General features: G+C 35.7%; 1 protein-coding gene across 1 annotated transcript; it reads right to left on the reverse strand.

The window, feature by feature from the left end:
* Positions 1 to 109: 109 nt before the first annotated feature.
* Positions 110 to 10,789, reverse strand: LOC135696574 (monocarboxylate transporter 13-like). Its single transcript, XM_089113617.1, has 4 exons — positions 10,332 to 10,789; positions 4,976 to 5,565; positions 2,132 to 2,501; positions 110 to 1,790 (listed from the first exon to the last, which is right to left on the reverse strand). The coding sequence occupies exons 1-4, from the start codon at positions 10,504 to 10,506 to the stop codon at positions 1,381 to 1,383; spliced, it is 1,545 nt and encodes a 514-aa protein (XP_088969743.1). The 5' UTR covers positions 10,507 to 10,789; the 3' UTR covers positions 110 to 1,380.
* Between the last annotated feature and the right edge of the window lie 9 nt (positions 10,790 to 10,798).

Consider the following 10,798-nt stretch of genomic DNA (forward strand, 5'->3'; position numbering starts at 1 on the left):
CGAAGAATGGTTTTATCAGCAAGCTTGGACTTTTAAATTTATCAAAAAAGCGAGCAAAACAGCAAAAAGCGATACTTGATTCGAAAAATTCCTTCAGGACGTCTTCAGAAGGGGATTTCCATCTTTCGGTAAGAGAGGTTTACGTTTACGTTTACGTTTACGTTTACGTTTACGTTTACGTTTACGTCGCTATTGAAGCTTGCACAAGCATGCAATAGAAAGGGTCGCTATCGAAGCTTGCAGAAGCATGCGAGATCCTATTGAGCAGGCCAATCAGCAGCCATCAATTCAGCAATTTGAAAAAATTCTTTCCTTTTTTTTATTTCTGATATAATGGTAGAACGATGAAACTTTCAAGCCAGTTTTCGTCAATTTGAAATACAAATGTTTGAATAATAATCTGATATGAATCTACTTACATGGATTGTGTACAAGGAACAGGAAATGAATGATTACCAACCTATTTTATTGACGTTTCAAAGGCGAGAGTATTTTAAAAAAGAATGCGGAAAGACAGGCAGTCTGAAAAAATGAGAAGTCAGGTGTCTTCCAATGCTGTTCTGATTGGTTTATTTTACAAGGCGAAAAATTTTGCAGCGAAAAATTAGGAACGGTTTCTACTTTTTTGCAGTGAATTTTTCGCTGTGATCTTTCGCGCTTTTGCGGCGAAAAATTCGTTTGGAACGAAAAAATTCGTCTCCTGTAAATCAGGCTTTAAACTCCACTAGTGCTTTTCCTTCACAGCTAGGGGTGCTTTAGAGAAAGTTGAAAATGAACCAGGCGAAATTGACAAGCTCTGTTTGGCTAAAAGAAAATTGTAAACAAAGCATCTAATTGGACGAAAACTAAAGTCCGCCTTGCTCGTATGAAATCGTTTTTAACAGTATCAAGCTTGCACACTTCAGATGTTTCGATCAGAAAATTACGAATCTTCATATCAAAGCCATGTTAATCAAAGTGAATTTATCGGAAGAGTTTTAATCATCTTCAAATCTCGGTGTTGTAGAGCACCGCTTGATAAGGCAATTATGTTTTCTGGTTGTTTCGTCGTTAATAATTTGCTAGCACATATATCATAAGTTAAAAAAATTTGCTACATTTTGATTACGTCTACCTTTTTCAAAAGAATAATATATGGTCATGATATTTCGTATGAATGCAGGGAACTTAAGGGCTTATATTTTTTTGCAATTATGTTCTTGGCAACATCCGACGCACAACGGTTTTCAATATGATGTTAATAAGGATGACAAAAATCAAAATTGGCAATAAGAATTTATTCCAGATTGACACTATTTTACAGGTCTTAGTAGTTGCCATTGATCATCTCTATTCTAGATCTAAATATTAGCATATAATTAGGTATCCTCAACCTTAACATTACGTGCCAGTAATGATTTTATTGCTAAGTTCATCGGACAATGAAAAGTCCCTAGTGGTGATCCTTTCTATGCCTTCCTCAGGTATAGAGTCATCAACATAGTTTTCTGAATTATTTAACTCGAGCAAAGAAATAAAGGAATTGTGAATAGTTGGGCGGTTTGAACTGGCTATTTCTGTTGTCTGTTCATTTGCCAATCGATATGGTTTGGAGTATTTCTGCATGAAGCTGACAATCTTCGTGCCTTTCTGGGTATTGCAGCCATTTGTCAATAAATTGGAAAAAAAAGTCCTTTCATTTTTCGGATGGAAATATTGCACTGCAAACATCAAGAAACCTCCTACAGCAGCCAAGCCACCAGAAATAAAGAATACAAGGGAGTAAGTTCCTGAAACCGTGTACAAATATCCTGAAATGAATTTATATAAAAACGAATTTATATAATTACACACATGGAGACATGCAGAGAAAGAGTCGGATTAAGTGTGAGGATTGGAATTGTGACATTAAATTTTCTGTTTTACACAGCCTAAAAACAAATAAAATCTTAATTTCTGAAACAGTTTTCTCCTAAAAGCAGTATTGTTCTTTCGTCCTATCACTCAATAAATATCATTCACTTATTTCTACTGTGTTTTTAAAGCTAATCCAACAAATTACTCTATACTTGGGTACATAGATAATAATTTAACATATACTTTTAAACGAATTATGCCTGATTCTTTAAGGCAAATAACAGGTTGAACATACCTGCAAACGGTGGTCCAGCAAGGATAGCGATGCAGTTGCAGATAAGATATGCACTGTATCCTCTATTGAATTGCTCTTTTGTTATCAAATCTCTAACGATGAGCATGGTAGATGCGGCGATACTGCCATCAGCAATACCAAAAAGAAAGGAATAAGCAGCAAGGCCAATAAAGGAGGTTAATATTGGAACAAATGTTGTCACTATGCCTATAACGATGGTGGCCCATTTGCAGAGAGAGATCTTGCTGTAATTCGGGAGAGAGGCAAGCTTGCCGAAGCCTACATTACCAACTGCTTGAGCAATAGAGGTAATGCCTGGTAGAAATACCGCCATTGAGTATGATATGCCTGTGTCCATCGCTAGGCGTACCTAAGATTAAATAATCCTTGTTCAAAAGAAATATCATTGAAATTAAATAAGCAAGAAATGGCTTAGCATTGATAAATGGAAATTGAGATAGCAATGATATGGCAAATATAATAACAAGAGATTGTAAAGAAATTGAGAAATACACAAGAAATCGCATCACTTTTTTTATTTCGATTTTGTAAAACTTCTCATTGCGCGTGACGAAGCTGCAGATAAATACTTTTTGCTACAACAAATTCATAGTTAGCCTCTCGTGCATGCACCACGGCACCTATTGTGCCACAACGGTTAAATCGTGTCATATCATAAGACATACAGCTATTGCTGCTTGTTAGTGTTCGCTATAGTTAACTCTTAAGGCCGATTTTCAGTTGACATTTTTTGTGCGCACGGGCGTAGCGCCGAAAATCTGAGCATGCGCCCGTCATGTATGAGGGTCAACTAATTGAAAAGCAAAAGGGAATTGCGGAAGCATTTAATAACCTTTTAACAACAATACGTTATAAACTTGCGGAAACTTGTGAAAGACGCAGCAGAAAATTTATGCACGCCACTAGCTGCTATATTCAACTCTTTATTCAAAAACGGTATTTTTCCAGACACATGGAAAATAGCAAGGGTAACCTCTATTTTCAAGTCTGGGTCTAAAAATGAAATGGGTAATTATATGCCTATATCCATGCTATCTGTATTCTCGAGGTTACTGGAAAAATTTGGGCACGGCCAAGTCTCGACTTACATGAAAGAGCAAAAAAAATTTGCTGAAAGTCAACATGCATTCTTAAAGATGCATAGTACGCTGACCTCGCTATTAAACATAACAGATTCATGGTTTTCTATTATTGACATGCATAGAATTAATATAAGCGTATTTTTCGACCTTAAAAAAGCGTTTGATACGGTGAACCACAGGATTCTTCTATCGAAACTAACCAAATACGGAGTGGGAGGGACATCTCTTCGGTGGTTCACATCGTATTTAACCAGCAGAAGAAAATACTGTCAAATAAATGGCCATAGATCAAGCTTAAAAACTGTTCACTGCGATATCCCCCAGGGATCGTGCTTGGGGCCGCACCTCTTTATCCTGTATGTCAATGATTTTGAGCAGTGCCTCAAAAAATTCATCTCAAACATGTATGCGGACGATACCAGTGTCACCTGTTCTGCCGAAGATATCTACGATCTCTGTAATGATCTAAAAGCTGAGATCGACAAAATTGCAGAATGGTTACGTCAGATTAGGCTTAGTTTGAATATTGAAAAAACAGATTATATGGTTATTGGTCATAAACGACAAACCAACCGTATCCTTGGCCCACTAGAAGTAAATGTAAATGAAGAGCCAATCAAACGAGCTCAAAAGGTAAAATACCTAGGAATTACGGTCGACGAAAACCTGACATAGAATGAGCAATATAAAAACCTTAAAGGTAAAATGAAAAAATGCACTCTCGTCCCTGTGGAAACTAAAAAATATACTCCCGCAATTGAAACAGGATCAGGTCTATAAGGCGCTGCTCGAGGGCCATTTTGAGATACAGTGATGAACTATGGGTAAATTGTCAAACACAAATCTCCATCATCTTCAGCGTTTGCAAAACAGAGCGCACACGTTAGTAGAAGGCTCAAGATTAAAGGACGGGTGGAGCTGCAATTGGCTTTTGGTCTCAAATTTTGATAAAATTTGACAGGGCAGTAATGATCTACAAAATAATAAATGGTCTATGCCCTGACAATTTGAAAGGAAGATTTGTCACAAGATCCCAAATATCTAACTATTCAACAAGAAATTGCCTTCACCTAGACATCCTAAGGCAAAACCTAAAATTCTCCAAAAAGAATTTTTTCTATTGTGGTGGACAGACGTGAAACGAAATTCCACTACAGATAAGAATGAGCTCCACGATTACCACGTTCAAAAAGAAACTAAAGGAATTCCTGCAAAATTCTGAAAATGGATATTACCATTTCGCCTTTCGTTATAGATATTTGTAGTAAAATTAAAATCAAGTTAAAATGGGATTTTTTTTAGATTGTAAATATTGAATTGTAATTAGCATAATTTGTAAATTTTGGCCGTAGCTGGATCTTATTCAAATACGCCTTCAATATTCCTTGCGCTGAATGAGTTGCCCGTCGAAACCTGTCCGCGCATTTGATTGAACATGGATTTCAGATAAAAAATTTTTCCGCTCTTTTCTCATATAAGAACCGGGAATTTGAAGCTAAGATTGTTATTTTTTAGTTTTTCAAAAACATGATCACTGGAATATTATTACTTTGCAATTAAACTGCTATGGTTTGTTTAAAAATCTAGACAGGAAAACTAGAATTTTACTGAAGAAAAACACTGTGTGTGTATCATGCAAGTATAGGTTGTTTGATAATATTTGCAAAAAATGAACTCCATCGTGAAAGATTTTGTCTTGATCAATATAAACGAAAGCGTAATCAGCTTTTCTTAAACTCACCAAATGCACAAAGGGTATGAAAACTCCAAAACTGACCAACATAATTGCAAAAACGAAGATGATGTAAGCATAATTTCTTAGTAAAGGTATTTCTCCCATTCCAGTCTTGATCGTTATTTCTCTCTTTTTTTCTTTCCTGCACTTTAATGGATTAGGCCCAAAACTCTCCTCAGGCCGCTTGAATAACACAGATACCGCTATTATAAGCAGTGCAGTCACGCTCGACAGCCGCATTCCACTGCTGAATCCATACTTTTGCAAGATGAAACCGAGACCGGGAGCCTGAGCGAGTCCTCCGAGGCTGCTTCCGCACAGCACTATTCCGTGGGCCAGTGATAATTTCCTTTTGAAATAGTGGGGCAAAATCAGCAATGGAGCAAAATAACATAAACTTTGTCCTATCGCAAACATAAGTCCAAGTGTGAAATAGGTTTCGAAAATACTGGATGCAAATGATGTCGCCACGAGTGAAAGGCCAATTAATGTTCCTCCAAGAAGCAGTGAGAGTCTATAGCCAGCCAGGTCGAAGACTCTGAAGGTAATCGGCGTCAATAGGAAAGTCATAGCTATTGACAAGGAGCCGGTCCAAGCTGCAAAGAATATTACAATATTATTGTATCATGAGCAAAAGTTCTATATCTTTAATCAAAAGTGCAATTATACAACGGTTTCGTTCTTTTGTAGTCTGTTGCTTGTCGACAGTTTCCTGTTTGCAAGATGTATATGAACCGCATAAACAGGTCCCCACTTGGCCTTTTTGTTTTAAAATAATTGCAAAGCAAGACAGTAAGCTTTTCTCCGAGCTTGTTCTGAAAAAATTTCTAGCATTATTCAAGCTTTAAGGGCAGACTTCTACCAGCAAAAACAAACCAATCCAATCGATATTTTCAGTAAATCAATTTGTTGGCATGGCCACCGATGGGTTTAGGAGATTCCGGGACAACATCTGGAGTTGAGGACCCTGGGAGCGGAGCGATAGAAAATATTTGCAACCACGCCCTGAGAATAGCTTACTGTCTTGCATAAAATGTAGATTAGCATAAAATGCCATTCATAATACTTCGTGTAATCATATTCTTCTGACCGTTGAAAACTCTTATAGTTTTCACGCATATTTTTATTTCATTTGATTTATTCAATTTTTAAAATTTAATTCATCAACTCCTGAGGCCCCCTGCACCTTGAAGCTCTGATGCAATTTGTCCCCTCTTCCCCCACTCTCAGTGGCCTTAGGTGTTGGTTAAACTTTAGTTGCTATCTAAAGTAGCCTAGACGTATTGTCTTTGTTCCACATTCGCAAACAAAAAAATTTATGCCCCCTAATAAAAATAAATTCTTAAAAATTACGACTGAAGTAACAGGTCTTATCATAATCTATGATAAAGTGCTGAATCAGCCAAATCAGCTGAACTGGACACTGTCCAGGATAAGTACAGTCAATCTATTTCATTCTAATGAAATGTGACTAAAAAAATAATTGGAAAACAAACATTTCTTGATTGATTTGTTTAAATTTTCAAGCTCCAGGCACATAATTTCAAATCCAGCTCCAAATTTTGATTTCCAGCTCCAAAAAGGGCTCAACTCCAGTTTAGAAGAACCTCTGGCTATTCCTCGCTACTGCGTTTTGTATCGTTTGTACTGCGTTTATTTCCAGGCATAATCTGAAACTGTGGAGCTGCATTGTTGGTAAGCTCCTCGTGTTTGCTGCAAATCGATCGCGAAAGGTGTTACGAATTTCGATTTCAAGTACGCTTTGGATATTATTTTAGTCAGCTAGCCCCTCTCAGTCAACTGCGTCCGCATAATTTAATGCTGCACCATTTTGTAAAGCTTTCTTTTTGGATAAATGAATCATTGATAGTTTTAATTCTTAATGCAGATTATGAACGCGGTTATGAATAAGGGCAAAGGTTACCCAGCTCCTTGCAAGAGACGGTTTTCATCTTAATTTCAGAGATAACAGGCAATTAGCACTGAACTTTATTCAAAAACTTAGATAGTATTCATTTTGATTAAACAAGGATGACTCGACAGAAATATATGAAAGAAAAAAGAGTTTTAATATACATAATGATAATAGCCTAAAAAATTTGAATAACATCAATATAAATACAGTAAATAAAAACCCCGAATCATACGTCCATGAAACCGTAGATGAAAAAATTCCAGAAACTGATTCCTGCGAATTAAATACAGTTGACATTCTTAAGAATATCAGGATTAAAGATAAAAAGGGTCTCGTAATGGCATACCTAAACATAAACTCAATCAGAAATAAAATTGAACCATTAAAATTAATGGTTTCAAAATATGTCGACATTCTTACAATCGCCGAAACTAAAATAGATGAAACTTTTACAACAAGTCAATTCATGATCGAAGGCTTTGGAGAACCTTTCAGAAATGGTGGAGGCCTTCTTACCTATGCGAGGGAAGGGATCCTTGTTAAAGAGCTAACAAATTACAAATTTCCTAATGACATTGAAATATGCACCACCGAAATGAAACTTAGAACAAAAATTGGCTACTACTTAGCATACATCCCCCACCCTCCTAATGGCCAAGCTATTTCTTTGAAGAGATCAAAAAAGGAATCGATTTCTTCAGCAACAAACTTGAAGATCTTATCGTTATGGGCGATTTCAATTGTGAAGTGGGTGACAGCGCAATTAAGGCTTTCATGGACACTTATAAATTAGTTAACTTGATCAAGAATCCAACCTGTCACAAGTCAGACAACCCACGATGTATAGATTTGATACTGACAAACTGTTAAAGTCACTTTCAAAACACGACTAATGTTGGAACAGGGTTGTCTGATTTCCACGTAATGATACTGAGCATACTCAAAGGGGATTTCACCAAGAGAGGTCCCAAAATACTCGATTTTCCGAGCTTTAGATCTGAAATGTTGAATCATCGAATACTAAACTTTAGAGACTACGGAAGTGTTGATATCTCAGTCAAAAGTCTTCTTAATAAACATGTCCCCATTTAGAGAAAGTGTGTTCGTGCAAACGACGGGCCATTTATGACGAATGAATTACGTAAGGCAATAATGCATCGAAGCAAATTGAAAAATAGATATACTAATAACAAAAATGAGGAAAATCATAAAGCATATGAATGGCAAAGGAACAAATGTGTAAAGTTATTACGTAATGCTAAAAGCAGTTATTTTAGGAACCTCGACTTAAGTAATCTTACAGATAATCGCAAATTCTGGAGAGCGATCAAACCGGTCTTTGCAGAAAAGATAAAACAACACCCTCTATTACATTGGAAGAAAATTGAGAATTAACTAGTGATGACCGCAAGATTGCAGAATTATTTAACAACTTCTTTATAAACATAACACAAGATCTAGGAATTCATCAATATATAGCTCACATATGGTATAAATGACCCAATTGATAAAGCCATTGAGAAATATAAAAACCACCCAAGTATCATAAGAATAAGAGAAATGTACCCTGACCCACAGCCCTTTGAATTTAGGGAAGTTAACAGTGGGGAAATTTGGGATCAGATAAACAATCTTAATACCAGTAAAGCCTCACCAATAGAAAGTATACCTGCTAGGATATTTAAAGAATATTCAGACATTTTCTCTGAAATTTTACAAAGAACATTTAATGAGGACCTATCTAATATGACATTTCCAAAAGAACTCAAATTAGGAGACATATCATCGTTGCATAAAAAAGATGATAAATTCAGTAACAAAAATCATAGACCAATTGCTACCTTACCGGCGTCAGCATCAAAAATATATGAGAGAATCATGGAATCACAAATTACTCCCTTCGCTCATGGTTTTTTATCACGGTCTATTATTATCTATGTGGTTTCAAAAGGGATTATAGCAACCAACATACATTACTCAGACTCATAGAAAATTGCAAAAAAGCTCTAGATACTAAACAAACAGCCAGTGCACTACTGATGGATTTGTCAAAAGCATTTGACTGTCTCAATCGTGACCTAATGATTGCTAAACTCAATGCTTGTGGTTTTTGTAGAAGCGCCTTGAATTTCACATCATCGTACCTTAGCCAAAGGAAACAAAGAGTCAAAATAAACGGCTCTTTCAGTGCATGGAAAACTATGAGTGTAGGTGTGCCACAAGGATCAGTTTTGGGAGATCTCTTGTTCAATTTATACATAAATGACATGTTTATGATTATATCAAATAGCCAAATATGCAATTATGCTGATGACACAACACTATATGTTATCCACCAAGACATTAACCAGGCTATTAAAATACTATAACAAGACGTAGTTTTTTGGAGAGAATGATTTCAAAATAATTATATGAAAATGAGTGGGGACAGCTGCCACCTTATAAATTTTGGTAAAGGCAGCAACGACACATCTCTGAAAATGATGACTATGAATCAAGCTTTCAAACTCTTTTTTGAGAAAAGACAACTCAACATCTATCCATGATAAAAATCTGCAATTGCTTCTTACAGAAATATATAAAACTTTACATAATCTCATCCCAAGTTTCATGAAAGAAATCTTTACTGAAAGAAATACATGCTATAATCTTTAAAACATATCCCGAATATCGCTATCAAAACCAAAATCAAATTGTTATGGTATAGAAAGTACAACCTTTATGGGATCCAAGCTTTGGCAAGAGCTTAAAAATGACATTAAAACATCTTCTACCCTCGCAATATTTAAGAAAAAGATTAAAACTTGGAAAAATACAAAATGCAACTGCAGATTATGCAAACCTTACGTTGCGCAGATTGGATTCTTGAAATAGTTATCGAATAATTGTATATTTTTATCTAACGAGTCATCCTTTTATTTTTGTACATTTCCTATATCATTTATCCTTTCATTGTAATTAATTTAAGATTTGTAAATGTAGTATAAATAGTAGGCTTTAATTAGCTGTTATATTATCTAAAAAAAATTTTGCTTCGCCTACTGTAAATAATTTAATAATAATAATAAAAAAAATGATAATGTCCGTGAAATTCATTTTTGCCAGATTTATATTCTGTCCATAATGGATAAGAACATTAAATTTTCAAAAGGAGCGTTACCCTTCAAATTTTTGAGTGTTCTCACCTTTTTCTGAATTGAAACTAGGCATTGCTGCAGTAAACATCTAAGCGAATGAACTATCGTTTCGAAAAAAAGTTATCACATATGATCAGGCCTGTAGAAAGCCAGATCTGGCTCAAAGTTCTTGCCCTGGGGCCACCCCGGCTGCCCCATCCTTCTCGACGGTGCTCAACATTATCACTGTAGAAGGCAACAGTTATATAAAAAATTGTGTTATAAAACATTGAATTCAAACATAAGTTATTTTAAAAACTTTGCTGGTTACCTATCAGTGCGTTACTTTCTGTAAACTTTTCTTGCATCGACACGTAGATGGATCCGAATCCACGGTAAAATCCAAACGCTGTGAATTGGACAAGAAATGCCGATGCACATAGCAAGCATTGGAAAAGCTTCTTTCTGGTGAAGCTTCCTTTGGGCCCTACATCCTTACTATTCATGTTTGAAAAAAAAATTTCTTAATAGGCCAGCCCTGAAAAATATTTGCCAACAGAAATCCACAAGCATCTGTGTTAGACCAAGGCAACGATTGAAGATAATGCTACAATAGCTTTAAATATCAATTTCTTCATATCGCATTTCATTTTGGATTATATTCATTGTTGGTTGATCTCCAGAAGCAAATTCAAGATTTTTTTGGCATGCGAAGTTCTGACAAAACCGGAAGTGACATGCATCATACTTTGAAAGTTGCTAATGTAAGTTTAGTTCTGAAAAGACAGGAAACACTCG

This window comes from Rhopilema esculentum, chromosome 18 (assembly GCF_057945365.1).
Source record: "Rhopilema esculentum isolate cy_ngs chromosome 18, ASM5794536v1, whole genome shotgun sequence".
NCBI classification, from domain to species: Eukaryota; Metazoa; Cnidaria; class Scyphozoa; order Rhizostomeae; family Rhizostomatidae; genus Rhopilema; species Rhopilema esculentum.

Bases quoted from the DNA above. Each gene is read 5' to 3' on its own strand.
- LOC135696574 (XM_089113617.1), bottom strand. From the start codon at position 10,506: ATGAATAGTAAGGATGTAGGGCCCAAAGGAAGCTTCACCAGAAAGAAG. The intron at 2,502-4,975 runs GTGAGTTTAAGA...ATTTAATCTTAG, and splicing joins TCATACCCTTTGTGCATTTG to GTACGCCTAGCGATGGACAC. The intron at 1,791-2,131 runs GTATGTTCAACC...AATTCATTTCAG, and splicing joins TGCTGGACCACCGTTTGCAG to GATATTTGTACACGGTTTCA.